We start from the raw sequence: 18,901 nt of genomic DNA on the forward strand, positions 1-18,901 counted from the left end.
ATCTTTACTGTCTATCACTCTAAAACTCAACCTTTTTCACACCCGAGGAGTTGAGCAAATTGTTTTTGCCAGTCCATCTTCCACATGTCCATCCTGCAGTGGATGTGGGAGCTGAGCATGCTGCTGACGATATGGCAAATCTAATTGTATAATTATAGCCATCTGAAAGGGAAAGCCAAACTTTCATATGCCTAAGGGGAGTGGTTTGACAAATATATATGCAGATGGAAGCATATCAAGAGCAAACAGCTAGTCATTCACAGAATAAATATTCCCATAATAAGTGCATAACAAGGAGCGATGGTAGAGCATGCAAAGCAGATGGCTGATCTGTGCAACTAAATGTGTGGGTCCCAGCAGCCTCACTTATGCTTACAGTTTCCCTTTTTTAGACCCTAAAGAATGAAAATAACAAAACAAGCCATAAAAACAAAACACTGCCCTCTCTCCCCAACCTCTTTCCCCCAAAAACAAAACCAAAAAAATGCCAGCCAAAACCGTAGAGAAAGAACAGGCCATTCCAGGAGATGACCTGCTGCTCCAATGAATGAGAACTGCCAGACGATACACACTGGAAATCAGCATGACCCAGGACCTGCTGTGTTGAAATGCCTACCACAGCTGTGTACCTGTCAGTCAGACTGGGGGAACTCTTATCCTTAAGACCCTCAGCTGTGTGCTACAGCTGAGTGAGGGATCTTCTTAGCTGCCAGAAGACTTTGCTTTGCAAATGCAACCTTTGCAGACAGAACAGGGTATAAACTGGGAGGCTGTTAACCATGTTATTGGGATGCTGACTCACTAAAAAGTACAACTACACTGATTTTAATGTGTATTACAGTACCCTGAATGCCTCAGACAGCAATGTTCAAGATGTACCTTACTGTATTGTAAGTTTGAAGGAGCAAATAGTATTCTAGATAATGGTATTTTGTATGTTCTGGGTTAGGCAGGAAGAAGCAAACAAGTGTTGATGGGAGTGCACAAGGGAGTCCGGCAGATCAGGAAAGACAATCTTGTGACTGATGGTGCAGGACTGAAGATGAAAAGACCTGGTTGATCCTTTCAGTTCTGTGAAAGACCTCATGGAGGAAGCTGGGCAATCACTTCCATTCTGACCTTCTGCCTTCCAGCTGCAAAATGATGATAGTGTCCTTCTTGGGTCTGAAAACTTAAATATTGCAATCCACCTCTTTGCATGTGGCTATCTTTCTGCTGACAAAGCAAGCAGGGAATGCAAACATTCCAGAATCAGATTAAATGTATTATTACAGAAATGCCTGTCAGGAAACACTGGGTATGAACTCAGTCATGTCTACAGAATGCTTTCAGGTCCCTACACTAAAATGCTAATCATCACTGATTTATAGTTGAAAAGGTCTCATGCCTGCTTATGTACAATGAAAAGAATACAAGTGGGACAGGGTACACATTTCAGTGCTTTGCCTTCTTATTTCTTTTATGGTGATTTTTCAAAGCTATAAAAAATTTACAGCTTGGTTTGCTGTAAAATTTGTTTTGAGCAAACCATCTCTCCAAATTACTGAGTATTTCAGATGTGCCATATGGTACATAATTTTAGTTTTCCACATAATTTTTGTTTACCCCATAATGAACTTGAGCTTTAGAGTTGGAGAATGTCTGATACCAGTAATTCCTTTAAGAGCTTGAGGGGACCTTTTTAACATAATTTTTAGTATCCTAGAATATTACATGTCTAAAGGGAAAAAAAACCTTCCACAGGCTTGTTTGATATAAGAATGTCTACCATGCACATGCACTTCCTATCAATGTGGTTTGATATCAAGATTGGCCCAGATGACTTTATTGTCCGGGGAATCTGGACCTACTCTAGTCCTCACTGCAGGTTTTTAGTTTAGCCTGAGATCATGCATTAAGTCTTGGAATTCATCTCTATTGTTGAACCTCATGAACCTCTGATGTGGTGAAAGAAATTAATCTTGAATTTCAACCATTATGGGCTGTATCTCAAATGATCTGGGAATTATGGATATTTAATGGATATGATACGTATTTCTCAGAAAAGATCATATCATGTGCATACCTGCTGTGAATAAAGCAGAAGTATACTTCCTTTGCCAGAACTCCCCAGGTAGCCCACCCAAATTAGGGATGTACACTCCCTGGACACCACCACCTCAGCCACTGTGAGAAAGGCTGAGTTACTTCTTTTGCAACCTCCTTTGTACGACTCCCCACTAAAGATCACTCATGTCCAATAGGCAGTGACTGGGTGAGCAGCTTGGCCACAAACTTCCAACCCAGCTACAACAGGGAAAAAATTCACTGTCCCAATGTACTTTGTGTCAGACAGTCAACAAAACCCACCATACTCTCATTTGCCACATCCTAAGAGAATGGCATTGCAGGAGGACAGTAAGTGTGTGACACATGTGCCAGTGAAGAGCCACAGGTATGACAGCCTAGCCAGGGCTCTGGGGAGCAAAAAAAGGTTTTGCTTCCCCAAGAGGAACAAGCTGTTCTTGCTGATGGGATTTCAATCAGTTCACAGGAGATAGAACTCCACATCACAGAGGCATACACAGCTGGACAGTTAGGCATCAAAATCAGTCTCTCTCAGTGTAAAAGAACAGGCCAGCCAGTGGAACATAAGTATACTCAAGCTAGATGTCTTAAGGAGCCCTCTCATACAAAAACCCCCAGTGATTAGTAGAAAAAGTCATTCTTCTGATATGTCTTAATAAAAATATACCCTGAGGAGAGAAATGCCAATAAATCGACACAGAACTACCCACTACCCAAAACTTCTGAAGAGACTGTAACAAAGGGAGGCTCCTTAATTAAGCAAAGTCAACAACTCTTCAAGCCTCTGTCAGCAAAGAATCAGAAAATCCTGACCCTGGGTTGAATTCCTACTGTGATACAGAGACTTAAATGAAACTTCAGATATAGTGTCAGAAAATAACACTTAAAGAAAGCAGGCAGGAAATCCTTGAGGCTTCGGTACAGGTACAGCTTGGGGGTTAAAACTCATTATAACCATTTATTGCCAAAATTTCTTTTTCTTTTCTTTATATTGCTACAAGGGATAGGGCTAGGGTGAACAAGACACCCAGATCAGATTCCCTGTTTAAATAGTTCATTAAGAAGTAAGGGTACAATCATACCACATTACACTTTGAGTTTATGTTGTTTAAGCTCTTGTTAAGTTCACTCTGCAAACAGACTGACTGACTGGCTGAAAAGCCAGCACAACACAGAATACAGTCTGTAAGAATACAAGGATTTGCATCTCAAAATGCTCCAACTGTACAGTCCAGGACCACTGCTGTCTAGAAAGACAGTGATGTCTGACATCAAAGCACAGTTGTGTTAGGATTGCACTCCCTGAGCAAGGAGCAAAGAATAATTTACAGGCTATAGATAGACATCTCATTAGGCAGATTATCTGAGTTGAAATTTCAAGAGCCTTTAGTAAACTATTTTTATACATGAATCAAGGACGACTCCATAAAAAAACCCCAGCGATCAAAAGAGGTCAAGGCTTTGGATTTCGCACTGCACCCTGAGTTGGTGTGTCAGCAGAGTGATGCTGTGCACTGCTGGGAGCAGCTCCCTCCCCACGCTGATCCAGAGGGAAGAGTGCCACCTGCTGAGGTCCTGCCAGCCTTCCTGCTTCAGTTCTCTCATCATCTCTGTCACTCTGTCCACATCCACCCTCCTCTGCCTGTGTGATATTCCAGAGTGCTTGGGGTACCATGTGCCTTCCATCAACAGAGCTTCGTGCTGTGCTGGAGTTAGTCAAGGGAGTGAGGAGACATTCAGCCTAGGAACTTAAAAGAGAATAAGATTCCCTTTTCACCTGAATCAGGCTGCAAATCTCCTGAGAACCAATCTGGCAGGAACTGTGTTTTGATGAATTTTCTATTTATCTGTACAGGGATCCTTCGTAGTGTAAGCACAACCTTGGATTAGTTTTAATCAATTTACACAAACAAATGAAACACGTTTCTTAGGATACTCTAGGAGTAAGAAAAACATGCTACAGGAATTAATATCATTAATGGAACTGTGACTTTTGCAACTATGATTGCAGAGAAGATGAAAGTGAACATGAAGGATAACATCTATGTCAGTGTCCGCGCAACTTGCCAGTCCCATGGGCATTACAGAGAGCCCAGATTCTGCTATGGCCTCAACTGCTAGAAGTCTTTTTGGTATTTTTTTCCAGATGAACTTGTGAGACATGTAACTAGCTCTGAACATGCTCAAATTAATATTTAGTGTGCAGGTTGAGACACTAGATGAAACAAGGAGTCTGGAAACCAGGACCTACAAGAAAAAGATGAACCAGATTGACCTGCAGAGGGAAGGCAGAAGGCAAAGAACAAGAACATAACATGTTCTGCATACTGACGGTGAACACAAGAAGATATTTTACACTACGAAAGCATGGTAAAACTTTCTAATGATCAGTGGGGTACTGAAATGTATCATTTGAACAGGGTCTATAGTCTGTCAGTGGGGGTCTTAAAAAAGATGTCTGAGAAACTTACATCAGGGTGACACCGGTGGTTCTGATGTGGCAAAGGGGAATAGCCTAAAAGTCCTCTTGAGGTCTCTCAGATTGTAGGTTACTGCAGTTCTTCTCTGAGGCTGTGCTAACTCTGTTTCAGTGCAAACTCACAGTCTGAGATGCAAACTCCAATTTTCTAGCTCAAGATCTAAGACATGAAAGTTCTGGAAATTTTCAGCCCAGTTTACAGCCTTCTGGCTAATCCAAAATGTTCTCAAGTGAGATGTTAATTTGAAAATTTCTATTAGGACATTTTGCAATAAAGAAGCTTCAGCCACTTTTATTTCTGAGCACTTTGGTTTTGTTAATAATTAGTTATTGTAAATTTTAATGCAATGCATGCAATACCAATTTAAAGGTCATCATTATGACACATGGCTGCTTCAGATAACATGTGACCTTTCTCCCACAGTGGATTATCAGCAAGCCCCATCTAACAATTGATCTCAAAATCACTCTGTGTTGCATTCTGGGAATTTACAAAAAAATGGCCCTAGGAGTGGTAGCAAGATAGAAAACTTCACTAAATAATTTTTCTGAAGTTGTACTTCCCTTGTGTAAGTGCACATCCTTTCACAAAGGGCTACATACACCCCAGGACAAGGGGGTGGCAGTTGGGCAAAGCTGCCTCCTCCCAGTAGAAGCACAAGAAAAAGTTGCACCTTGAGAGGGATTATCTCTGTTAGAGAGATGGGATGCACAATTTGTTCCATTCATTTGTATAAAAAATGCTTTCCCTGTGCATTGTGCCAGCCTCTCTCTGGTGTGTTATAGATGGAAGCTCCTTCTTCCTCAGCGTGGGAAACAGGCATGAGCAGCCTACAGGCTCTCCAGAGTACAAAGAGCCAGAGGCTGGTATTATGAGAGACCTTTGCACCACTGCTTAAGTGGGACTAGGGGTCTGACTCTGCTCAAGCTCTGAAATGCCACAGAAGCACTTTGTCAGCACAGGCAGGACACATTTTTAATTATACATCTCTGGTAATATTTGAATCTCTTTGCTTTGTTCTTGCTGTGAACAATTGTAAAAGTCAAAGGCTCCGTCTCAATCATGCACTGTCTGATCAACATGTGAAACAGCCGGGAAAACCCTGCCTGAATAAAAATTACAGAAGTACTAAAACAGAAGCCAAGATGAAGAAAATGAGTAATAGCAACTCTAAAAGAGGCATTATGATAAAACGATAACATAAAATATACTCACTCTTTTTTTTTCCTGCTGCTGTAACAAATATATCACAGGGCCAGAAAAAAAAAATGAAAACTCCTGACCAGATGGACAGACAGGTAAGGTATGACTGTACATACTTCCACGAAGAAAACTGTGCTCAACCAATCCCACAAGTAAAAATACAAGAGATGGCCTTGTAGGGTTGAACCCAGCACATTCCTGCCATTCTCATCCATGGGAGCTGGCACACTCTATCATCTGCTTTTTCCTCTGAATGCTATAAAACACAGTAGAAAATTGTACTGTCACCCAGTTATATAAACCGTGTGTTGCATCTAAAAGCATAAGCCCAAAAAAACATGCAAAGAAAAGACAAGAGAGGGAAATTTTTTCCCTTTTTCACTTCACTGGGTACAAAGTTAGCTGCACAGAAGTGAGGTTCTCTCTCTTTATATTTGGATAGGCTTGGTATAATTTACTGGTATGGTTTCCAATCACCTCTTGTTATGCATGCATAGAGATTCTTATTTTGACAACTTGAATCTCATATCTGTGGACAAAGAGTCAGGACATTTCGGTTTGTCTTGAAGAGCATTGCATTTCTGAGGCTGTGTGCTAACACTGTAAGTCAGCAAATTTAGTGTTTATCATTAGCAAGACTGCATTATATGAAATGAAATTGTGTTCCTGCAGTGTTATCAGAAATAAAACACTGAAGTTTTTCTGCAAAATCATTCAGTCAGAAGATCTGAAAATTAACAACAAATTTCATTCTAGAATATTTAAGTTTACATATGATAAATATGCCTATAAAAGTCAAGTAGCACATATAGGATTAATTTGGGATGTAGATACTAATTAATCATTGCCAACCTGCAACTCTTATTTTGTCACTACAGCTGGATCTAGAAGGCAAATCTCACTGTGTGAATTTGGGACAGTTATAATGAGAAAGGGATTGGGCTGGCTCAGAAAAGTGCTCACTCAATAAAATTTGCTGGCAGTCTCTGCTCATGGGGTTTTGGCAAAATCACCACCAAGCCCAGCTGCTCTGCTGCTACTGCCATCTCTGGTGGACCTGCTGGCTGCCCTTGCAGAGGTGGGTGACCTCTATTTTCCAACTGCTCCTGTGGTTCCTTCCTTGTTCAAAGCTTTTCTTGCAATATAAACAGACATTATCAGTTTGAACTACATAAATAGCCATGTAATACCAAGCAATAAAAATAACCAATTCTATCCTCCTCTCGATACAGATTTGGACTTCATATACCTTTTGAACTACATTAAATGAACTTTACTCCAAAATCAGTTGGAAACTTCAATTTTACTTTATATTGTATACAAAAAAAAATGCATATAAATTGTCTTGTCTACATCCACCAGAGAATAATTAAATGTTTTTAAATTATTTTTCAATGGTATTTTATGAATAAGACAGCTCTTTCCTTTCCTACATAGATAACTCAATGAGTTTTAAAAATAAAATACATGAAGTATTATATACCCTAGCCTCCAGGTAATCCTTATGAAAACTAAATTAAAATAATGAATTTGATGCAAAATACTGTTTTAAAAGGATATCATTAACGTACTTTGAAATTAAATAAATATTTTCATAGATCAAGTGATTTAACCATAGCAGTTCTAAGTAATTTTAAATGCTGCATAGCTTCATTAGGATTATCATCTTCAGCTGGTGACAGCATTTTTGTCAGGAAAAAAAAGTGCTTAGCAATTAACTAAAAAAAGAAATTGTATTGGGTCTGGCTGAGATGGAGTTAATTTCTCCAAAATTAGCCCTCAATAGGACTGTGCTTTGTAGCTAGAAAGGTGTTGATAACATGCCAGTATTTTGGCTACTGCTGAGCAGCCCTTGAACAGCACCAAGGCTCTCTTTCCAGCCTTACCCCCTGACTCTCAAAGGCCTGTGGGCTGGGGATAGACAAGATCTTCAGAGGGGACACAGCTGGGACAGCTGACCCAGGCTTGTCAAAGAGACATTCCACACCATATGATGCCTGCTCAGCAATAAAAGCTAAGATAAAAAAGGAGGAAGCAGGGAAGGGCCTTTGTTATTTATGACATCTGTCTTCCAAAGCAACCATTACATGTGCTGACCCCCTGCTTCCCTAGGCTGAACATTGGCTCGTAATGGGAAGCAGAGAATAAATATTTTGTTTTCTTTTGCTTCTGGATGCACAACATTTTCTTTTGCTTTATTAAAGTGCCTTTATCTTGACCCACAAGTTTTTTCATCTAATTTCTCCACTGAAGGAGCTGACTGTTGGGATGAGGGAATAAAGACAAAAAGGAAAAGAAATGAGCTATGCTGGGTTCTTATGTTTGTTAGGAGCACACTGTCCAGAGTGCTGTCAAATGCACTGGAAACAAAGCAGATGAGAAAGCCTGGAGTATTATAGATATTGGAATATACAGCTCTCAGGAAGGAAGGGAGGCATCTGCCCTTCACTATCTATTATTGATTTTCATTACAGTTAGTACAAGCTCTTCCTGGGCAATGAATTCTTTTACTACCAAAAAACTACTTAATCTTAAAGCAGGGAAGATTCTGTCTTACAGGAGCACTTGATCATCTCAGAAATGACTGCAAGTCTAGAGTGCCTCTGGGAAAGAAGGATTGCTCCTGTCTCAATGTCCTCATTGTGCAGGCAGAGCAGAGGAAGAACACGAAGGCAGCCATCCTGTTCAGAGGCACAAAAATCCACCAGATGGGGGTACACTCAGAAGTGGGGTGGGTCACCTGACCTGACTACTTCAGCATAACTGTCCCAGTGAGACACTGGTGAGTTTAAGTACTGAACACAAGAAAAAAGGTTATGCATAGACAGGGTTTCAAGCTACCTGCATCTGTACTGGAGAGCTATTTTGCTGACATAATAAATAGCAATGTTAAGGATAAAGAGGAAAGCAATTCACATGACTAAAGGACACAGTTTGAAATTTGTTTTTCCAAGAATAGGAACGCTGGAGTTAGCACTCTTTTTGAGTTATTTATCTTGACCATGTTGCAACCAATCAGTTAGTTTTGAGACTTGGAGAAAGTCAGTGAAAACCTGATTTCTGCAAAAATTTCTCTACCCCTTCTGCATGAGCGATGCTACTTTTACAAGTGCATTTAGTTGAAGTATGGACAGAAATCTTCAGCACCAACATGGCCAAATAATTGTGTCTTCAAACATACTACATCTTTCAGGAAACAGAGCATTGAATGCCATGTCTTCATCATACAGGTCTAGGCTTCTTCATCTTCTTGCACTTTGTGTGTCATATAAAGTAGTCCAGTACCAGGATGGGTATAAGAAATCTTCGGTCAGAGACTGCACAAGTCTTCTTGGGGCTTTACTATCAACTTTGTCAATGGGGGACAAAGTCAGAGTAAAGCATGATCTGCCTAATATTCATCTTGGGAAACACATCCTTCTAGATAATGGATGTAACTGCTGCTATAAATTCTACCATGAACTGATATATTTCTGACTATATCCAGCAGTGACAGTGAGTGAAACTTATTTTGGAGTCAGGTTTAGGCCCTTGTAATCTCAGATGTAAAATTAAGACTGCTTACATATTTTGTGGAGAAATGAAGGATCAACTCAAGGCTTGTAAATATCTTAAGATCCTCAAAATTCCAAAGAATGCTAGTGAAAGTAAAAACTGTTATGAGTTGCCACATGATAACCTTTTCTGCCCTAGATGTTGGCAGCTATCTGATAAAAGGCTTGTCACACTTGCTCACCAATGGAATAATCTCTGATCCCTGGTGGTCCCAGGCCAGAAATATTGAACAAGGAGCACACAAGAAACACAATGATTCTGACTTTGCTTCAGCTGTTTTGCCTCAAACATGATCAGAGGGTCAGAAAAGCATTACACTTACTACAGAGAGATAATAGCCATAGATTACTGCTTTATTAATTTTATATTTCTAAAATGTCAGAAGATATCAGACATCCCTGGAACCTCTGACCTGAACTGTGAAACACTATTTATTGCATCAACTAGTATTTCTCAGGAAAAAAAAAAATCCTAAAGGAATCATAAACACTTCAGTCATGTAGGTTACAAGACAGTCAAGTGGCTTAGCATGGATAAATTATAGTTCACTAACAGTTTAAACTACCAGAAGCTGGCACTGATGTGAAAGAAGCAGTTTGCCCTGCCTCATCTCCAGCCACTCTGACCCTTCTCTTGCTCCAGCCTACATAACCAAGTCTGAGCAGTGAATCAGACTGAGAATCCAGGCTAAAACACATCTCAAAACTGTAAAGTAATTAATTTTAACCCTGTTGATTTAATATGTTCAAGCCATTTGTCAAATTAAAGCATAAGAAATCTAAACTGTACTCCTCAACTCTACTTAAAAAGAAAAGTGCAAACTTACAACAGATAAAGGAAAAAGCTCTTTTTACCAATACATAAAGTTTTATTTCTTGCTCATTCCCAGACTGCATAGTGCAGAGGATACTGTGTTACCTGCAAGAGCTAGTGTTTCCTGATGGGTTTTTCACACCCCCAATAGACTCCTATAAAAGTTAGACTATTAAAGTTTTCACTGCTCAGAGCATAGAGAGGCAGGCACTGCCCATCAAATGCCATATTGTGATTTATATGCCCTGGGACGGATTTAGCTTATCTAGCTCTAAGCACTGATGCCCTGGGCAGTCACTTCTTCAAATACATGACCAAGCAACATCAGCACTTTGGGGGCACAAAGCACATCAACAAGAGACCTCCATTCCATCGACTACTTCAAGGCAAGGTGTGTCTTGCTGTAGATGGGCTTTTTCCTCTCCATTAATGGAAGCTATATAAAGTAGACATGGATTTACAAATGCCAGCAATTGTCAGGTGAAACTTTGCTGTTTGTTTCTCAAGCACGTGGCTTCCTTGCCAAGTACATATTTCCCGTAGTACTCAAAAAGAAAGTTTCAGTGAAGCAGCCTTGGCGGGGGGAAGGAAGGACAGGAGACATCAGCCCTAAACCCATGATTTGCAATTTTATTCCACCAAATTATCATAAGAAGAGCAAGTCATAAAAACAGGCATACAAACAGCATACCTACTATGACAAATTTGCCAAAGGACCCATCATTGTACCTTTTAGGCTTTTGGCCTAGTTGGTATCTGTGAAAAGTGTGCAGCTAACATCACTGCCTTGTATTGAGAATTGAACAACTGTGTGCTAACTAACTTCTGCATATCATTCCTGAACTGAAGCATCCCTGCTATTTCTAGAACTGGTCTCTGTTATATTTGCTAATCTAAACAATTTATGGAGTATTTGTTTCTTTAAATGTCTTGGGTATATGAGCTCCTGGGGAGTGGACACAGATAAGTTCTTTTGGACCTTCTGACTCACAAAAAATTGGAAGAGAAGAAAAATGGGATCAACAAAATACAAGAGGTCTGATTTACCTCTGTGTTACTCCCAAGTTATGCATTATACTATCAGGATCATGGGAGTTAAACAGCTGCAGCCTGGGTGTGACATGGAAGGAATTAGACCTTTTGTCATTTGGTCCCACCCCGTTTACTATAATAAAAGCAACTTCAGTATATCCTTTTTAAAAATCTGGAATAAGCAGTGAAAATCTGTGTATTGGAGAGATATGACAGACTAATGCTTGGAGCATTATTTGAAATTGCATGAAAAAGAGCACCAAAAGCAGCACTTTGAAGGAAGTAAAATGATCAGCTCTCCTGAATGACATTTGCAAACACCAGTTTCAACATTTATTTCTAATTTAAAGAATTGTCCAATTAAAAAGCAGCTCACTAATTTCTCAATAAATTATTGCCTTCAGTAGTTTTCTAGACTCGCTGGTGCCCTAAGAAACATTTCTACTTTCTGCATTACCCTGCTCTTACTCCAGTATACAAAAATGATTGTTATGATGCACAGACTGAACTGATGAGGATTCGTAGAACTGCTTTTTTCATGCTATTTCCTGATATTCAACAAAAAGGAAAAAAAACAGACTTCAGAAAAGAAAAAAAAATCAAAAACTTAATTTCTCTGCCTTTCCTCCCACACATCAGTAGGCAAACAACAGTATTACTGCAACACCACTTTGAAAATATTTACATAGTACTAGAGGGAAGGCAGCTAAGCTGTGATACTTGTACATGCCTGAGCATTTGGCCAAGGTAAAAAACAAATAAAATTGGCAAGTTTGTTTTTAATTAATTCTGTTATCTATTCCAACTAGAACAAGCAGCAAATCAGAAGAAATGTTCGTGCTTTTGCAGAAATGGAAAATAGCAAACCTATTCTCCAAGGAAAGGAAATAGCTAGTGGGAAGACAATAATGTTTTCAATTAGCAAGCAAGTAGAGCCAACCTTCAAATTTCCTTTTCAGTGCACAGGAGTAGGTTCATTTAATGAAATAGAGAATTTTTATGGTGGCATGCATATCATTCTTTGGTAGATGAATACAACAGATATCTTTAATACAATAGATTTTTCTATAATCCAAATTGCATAGATAACTTAAAATAAGCACCTTGTCAGGGAAAGAGAACTGCTGAGATATTGGCTTAATGTGTATTTACTGCTAACACCTATTGGCTTAGGGATAGGAGGAAAAGAGGATGGCAAATGTGATACCAATGTGTGAAAATGCCTCTGAGGTCATTTGTGGAAGAGATGCTAGTAGAACTGATACGTGTGGCAGAAAACTGCCAGAAAGTATGCTTAAGAACACATGGACAGTAACACAGGATAATGGGTTAGAATAATTGGGATTTTGGAGGCCAACTTCTTTGAATGATCATGCAGATACAGGCCATTTGACTGTTACACTTCTATTTCAAAAAGCTTATGATGAAGTTGACCATCAAACTCAAACTATGCTATGAAGGAGGAACTACAAAAAAGATGCCAAGAAATAAAAATGGATTTCCACTGCTACCTATAAGTGTAAAAAGAAGGTTAAGAATAATTGATTATTTCCTTTTACAGTGGATGGGTATTACCTGACAGTCCCACAGATATGTTTTCAGTACACTCACAAATGAACTGGAAAATGGAGGAATAAAAGGGGACAGATTTTTCTGATGATATTCAACTACAGAAGTTAATAAAAACAAAAACTGACTGCATATTGCTGCAAGAGGACCTCATGATATTGAATGATTGCAAAATAAGCAGAAACATGTAAACCAATAATAAATATAGCCCCTTGCTGGAGGAAAAAAAAAAAAAAAAAACAAAAACAAAAGCAGCCTCAAATATTCACTACTTCCTACAAGATGCCTGAGATTCAGTTTTTGCCAGTACAAGAATTACAGCCAAAATAATAATTCAGTAACAAATTTACAATAAGAAAAAGATATTGTATCATCTACTCCACAACTGAACTTTGGAAATCATTGCTACAAGACACTGAATATCAAAAGAACAAATGAATACAAATGAGTACAAACAACTAGAGTCAAAAAAGACTCTTAGGGGCTATTAATTACAAAAATGCAATATAGTGTCTGTCTTCAATGTACCTGTATGATAAATACCTCAAAAGAAGTTGAGATGGCTTACTATCTGCTTACTCTGTCCTTACACTTCTTTCCTGAACATCCAACACTGGCCACTGGCAAAGAAAGGATACAGGGCCATAAGTACTTTTGATTCAAGCCAGTGCAGCCATTTTTTATGTTGTATGATGATCACAAGTACTGCTGGCACACAAATAATTTAAAAAAGGGAAACAGAAACCATTTACATTTCCAAATGAAGACACTGATCCTAAAGTAGCTTACATTTAGCTATTGGGAAAGTAAATCAAAGCCTTTTGAGAAAACCTTCTGATGGATTTTGACAGACTTTGATTGCAGGCTAAAGCCATCACCTTGTAAAAAAAAACAAAAAAAAAAAAAAAAACCAAGTAAATATTTCTATTATTGGTTAGAAAAAGGATTTAATTAAAACTCCAGAGCTGAGCATTCAGGCTTGCAGAGAATGCAGTGCGGAATTCACTATGAATTGGGCATAGCCAACCACCAAGCTACAAAATCCTAAGAGAATACTTCTAAAATAAGGCATGAAGAAAAAGCTGTGGTAGTGGCTCTGATGCCTGGAATCCATCACATGTTACCTACAGATGAATTACGCTTTAGAACTGCCTGTTTCTTTCCATTGACTATGAAGGTGATTCAGGTGACTAGTTCAGATATAGAAGTTTTCATTAGTGGTCTAAAATCAGATTAGATGAATTCCACAGCCCTGGAGCCTCATTAACTGAAGTCTGACCTAACTTTTATCTGTACCTGCTTTGCAAACCAAACTCCTCCATGCAGTGCAATATTTGCATGAATACATTCATTATGTGTGGAACAAATTATTTTGAAGAAATGCACAGACAGTTTTAATGATACAAAGTAAATTTTGAGGTTACTGAATCTGTGAGTCAGATAATATTATAGCTACTTACATCAGTTTTAGGTCGTGCTCCAGTCAACACTCGGTAAGGTAAACAATTTAGATACTGGTAGTCTCCTCTTCTATTTTTCCAAGACCCTTTTTCTTGATGATCTCCATAAAGGCCTGTCTCTACTTGAACAGGGCACTGTAAGAGAATTTTTAAAACCCTATAAATAAAGACAAGTCAGAAATATTTTTAATGTGAACTCTAAGTTAAAAACTTTGGAATTTTATCTTTTTCTTCTGATTTTATCTTTTCCTCCAGATTTTTTTTTCCTCTGATGTAAGGCAAACATTTGGTTTCAATCTTTTTTTTTCTTAAAAGCATTTGCGGCATGATTTTTACACTTTGCTAAGCTAGACACCCAACCATTATGGAAAGTTGCTTCCTTAACATCCAGTATACACAACTGGAGAACTAATCAATAATAGTACACCTCCCCTTAACTTAAAGGAACTGAATCATTTTGTAGAAAGAGAAATGATTTTATTAAAATTATTTTAAACTTTCTTTTAACTTTATTTCATGTTTATTTTTGTATATTAAACAGAGACTCAGAAAATTCCCATTTTCAAATTACAGATTCTCAACTTTTCAAATAATTTTTTCCTTGTTCCCTGAAACCTGGGGAGTTATCATTTCATTGTTCCACTCCCACACCATTTTTTAAAAGATGGATGTCCTAACTCTGGGCCCACACTGAATGCAGAGTCAGGATGAGACCAACTGCACAACATTCCCTCACGTATCCTGGTTTGCCCAAGGAATAACTGGGTGAGTGAGCAAGAAGCAATACATGCTGCAATCCAGCAGAATTCATACTACAGACAATCAGGGAAACAGGGTCATGGGTGCACTGCAGAGCAGTCCCAAGCTATTGGGTACAATCATTCTAATCAGCCCATTTTCAGGCTCTTCCCCTTCACAAAGTGACAAATGTGCTGCTGGTTTTTGACAGCAACTGCCCAGTTCCCATTTAGTGTATTTTGTAGGAATGTAAAATGAGGAGGCTTTGAAAAGGTGACAAAAAAATTAGTATGCAGTCCCCAAAAAGTTTGAAGGCAATATAGTAATGCAAAAGAATTAAATTACTAAATAAACTATAATCAAACAGGATTTCCCTGTCATTCATGAATAATAAAAGACTGAAGCAGAAAAAAATGAGCTTCTCGTTCTCAAGATTTCCTGGTTTTTCTGTAGTGAAACTGAGTACAAGTGGCAATGAAGCAGATACATTAAACAACGGGGAAACACACTGCAGCAAGAGTGATTTATCTCTGATGTTTCATTTACAAAGTGCCTCCTTCCATACTGCTAGAAAGATTTTTTTTTTCATAGGAAAGGTACAGATTTTACAGGAGTGGAACTATTAAATGTGTTTTTCCAAAACTAGCAGTTTTGTTGTTAGTACATTCAGACAGTACAACTTTTTGCACTTAAATCATGTGTTTATAGCATTGGTGAGAGAGTGTTTCAGAAAATAATTTGATTATAGACAATTATTTTTAACATCTTCTCTGGATCAGCTACTGAGGAATCCAATCAGTGCTACTTCCTCATGATATTTTCCAACAAAAAAATGACCAGTAGTAATTTGTGGTTTACACAGATGTAAAAACAAGTAATCCCTTAGCCTTCATTCAAAAGCTACTATGTTTTAGAAAACACCTTGAATTTTCTCACCAAAATACTGTGAAACTCTCTACCCTCACCCAATAGGTCCTATAATATTTATTCACCCAGCACATATTTTGGTTTCTTCTGTAAAAAAAAAAAAAAAAAACAAAACCAAAAAACAACCAACTGTTTAAGTGAGTATTATTAATAACAGATACATTCCCAACAGGAAAATGCAAAGAGTAAAAAAATAGCAAAGAATTACTTCCATGAACAGGTGAAAAATCCTTCAGTAGAAAACTGACTGGCTCAACCTAGTGATTAAATTACAAAATATATTTCTGAGATACAGCATTTGCTGTAAGAAATAACTGTCATCTGTTAAAAATTGTCCACACCCTCAAGAGAACAACTTTCAGAGCAGCAGCTCCAACAAACCATGCTCCTACTCACACAGCAGTCACCTGCTTTGGAGATTTTGGGTCTCCAAAGCCAGCCTTACATCTTTAAACAGTTCACCCAAAAGCACTGCCAATCATAATTTCTTCTGTTAGTACCCAGCTGAGGATAAAACCATATGAAGAACACAAAATTGGTTCATTTTCTAGAAGCCAAATTCACACAGTTACTGGTAAACATAAGTTTGAGAGAAGCCTTCTTTTTATTCAAGTTTCATGGTAAGTGACAAGAAGAAAACATTTGATACGTGTGGAACAAATTACAAACTAGTTAGAAATATGGTACAATTAGCATGAATGGATAGAATATAAACTACTCATACAACTTGTGTGAAAACCACACTGTTATTTTTTCCACTGCAACTGTTATTTTGAGATCTGCAGTAGCTGTTTCTTCACAGTACATTTATGGTGAGATTTATGAGAATCTATCTCTTCTTTGACTATAAAATAAAACAAAACTAAGGCCACCCATTCTGAGGCAAATTATTCATTAGTATTTAAATCAGAGTAGATTATTCCCTTGCTCTACAAATTTTTTTGCAGGAGACAGCAAATGATATCCCACCATCAGTTCCACAAGAGATTTTCCAAGACTCTTTTTTGGCTCTGAACTTGCTGGTCTCATCAGAAAGACTGTGTATTAAGTGACCTGTCCAGCTTCTGCATTGAAATTGGCTCTTGGAGGTTTAAAGATCATTTCCAGTTTGCTAAAGAAGGCTACAATAAAATGTGGCTGACTCACATATTTGCCTGTCCACACACAACTAAAATTAAGAGATCACATCTATTCTTTAGAGTGTGAAGAGGTGGTTTGATAAAGAGGACTGCAACTTCTCAAATATCACATTAAGCAAAACAGTAATTTTGGTGCTGGTGTTGGGAACATCCTAACACCTAAGCAGAGACTTTTGGTGGGAGCATATGTCCCAGGAAAAAGGCTGTGATGAAACTCCTGGCCTCTCTGTACTCAGAAGATGTCTTGTCACTAAGCCTCAGGAAGAGAGGTGCAAGCATCTGGGGTGCTGGTGATGACATTCTCTATGCAACCATTTCTGATGATGCTGTTCTTAATTATTAAAGTTCATTTGAAAATGTCACCTATTTAGATTTTTCTGCTGTTTACATGCAATATGCCCTTCAGCAAATGATTTGAAGTCATATCCTATGATCTTCAAGCCATCATGAAAAAAGAATGATAACTAACCAAACCACAGCTTTTACCTTACTAGAATAGGCGCAGCCATAAAATAATGGGTGTTTGGATCACTGGTTACCAGACTGTCTCACAATGGGAAGTGTTTAAAATCTGATGGCTGGGATTTCACCTTCAGACAGAAAAGCAGACTACACTGTCACTGTATTTTGACAGAAAACATTGAGCATTCTCCTGCAAAAAGACAGAACACTGTCCTTTAATAGGCAAATTAATTATGAAATTAATTCAGCTGGACAGAGCTGGTTCTAACTGGCTGACACACAGTAAGAAAGAAATGAGAGATGGCCATGGCTACTCTGTTACTAACACTCTCTCTGTAGAACTTGGAAAAAAATAGTGCAAGATTCTGAACATCCCACCTAGAGAGACAGGAACATTTACATTGTGATGATCCACAAAGATGCTTACTTTAAGAATTTACTTTTACAAAATGAAGCAGCAGTGACTGCAAAAACATTCACAAATGATCACCTTCCATGAATTTCAAGCTAACATTCAGAGCTGAAAATCCACACAATTCGATCTTAAGAACTGAGTTTAATCATAGCCTGAAGTAGAGAACAAATACTTCTATTTCTCATGCTGGTCATTCTCCATTAATTGCTTATATAAAAACCCTTGCTTATTCAAAAAGTAGTATCATTGCTCCTTTAATCCTATTTGCCCTCAAAATAAAAGCTTGAGAAACTGTTTGTCATCAACTGATGACAGCTGTCACCACAAAACATTCTTAACTAGAGGATTGCAGCTCTAAGTCAACAAGAAAGAAAGAAAGAAAGAAAGAAAGAAAGAAAGAAAGAAAGAAAGAAAGAAAGAAAGAAAGAAAGAAAGAAAGAAAGAAAGAAAGAAAGAAAGAAAGAAAGAAAGAAAGAAAGAAAGAAAGAAAGAAAGAAAGAAAGAAAGAAAGAAAGAAAGAAAGAAAGAAAGAAAGAAAGAAAGAAAGAAAGAAAGAAAGAAAGAAAGAAAGAAAGAAAGAAAGAAAGAAAGAAAGAAGAAAGAAAGAAAGAAGAAAGAAAGAAAGAAAGAAAGAAAGAAAGAAAGAAAGAAAGAAGAAAGAAAGAAGAAAGAAAGAAAGAAAGAAAGAAATCTAGTTGTCCTGGCATGAGGGACATTAGTTCAACTCTTAATGAAGACAGTGCCTCCCCTGCTGTTATATCTTCAAATAAATATGACAAGTATTAATAGGCTAGCACTTAAATTAACAGCCTGAAAAACATACAAGAAAATATCCCTTAAAAAAAAAAAAAAAAGGTGTACAATGGTTTTAAGCTATCCTGACAGAAAATTTACGAGTGTCACCCAATCAGAGGTCTGGTTATTTGACCATTAGCTATCTAATGAAATTAGACATTGCATTTTATTGAGAGAAAACTTTTAACTTCACCCTAACACCTGAGCTCTTCGGCCTATTCAGAAACACAACTGGATCGGAAAACT

The 18,901-nt window shown here is 38.0% G+C and overlaps 1 protein-coding gene across 1 annotated transcript in view; it reads right to left on the reverse strand.

Annotated features, from left to right (window-relative positions):
* The window catches only part of STARD13 (StAR related lipid transfer domain containing 13), a 288,376-nt gene that overhangs the window by 195,690 nt on the left and 73,785 nt on the right, over positions 1-18,901 (reverse strand). The window contains exon 4 of the mRNA XM_053934317.1: positions 14,180-14,314. Coding sequence (XP_053790292.1) covers positions 14,180-14,314 — 135 coding nt within the window. The remainder of the gene's footprint in view (positions 1-14,179; positions 14,315-18,901) is intronic.

This window comes from Vidua chalybeata, chromosome 2 (genome assembly GCF_026979565.1).
Source record: "Vidua chalybeata isolate OUT-0048 chromosome 2, bVidCha1 merged haplotype, whole genome shotgun sequence".
NCBI classification, from domain to species: domain Eukaryota; kingdom Metazoa; phylum Chordata; class Aves; order Passeriformes; family Viduidae; genus Vidua; species Vidua chalybeata.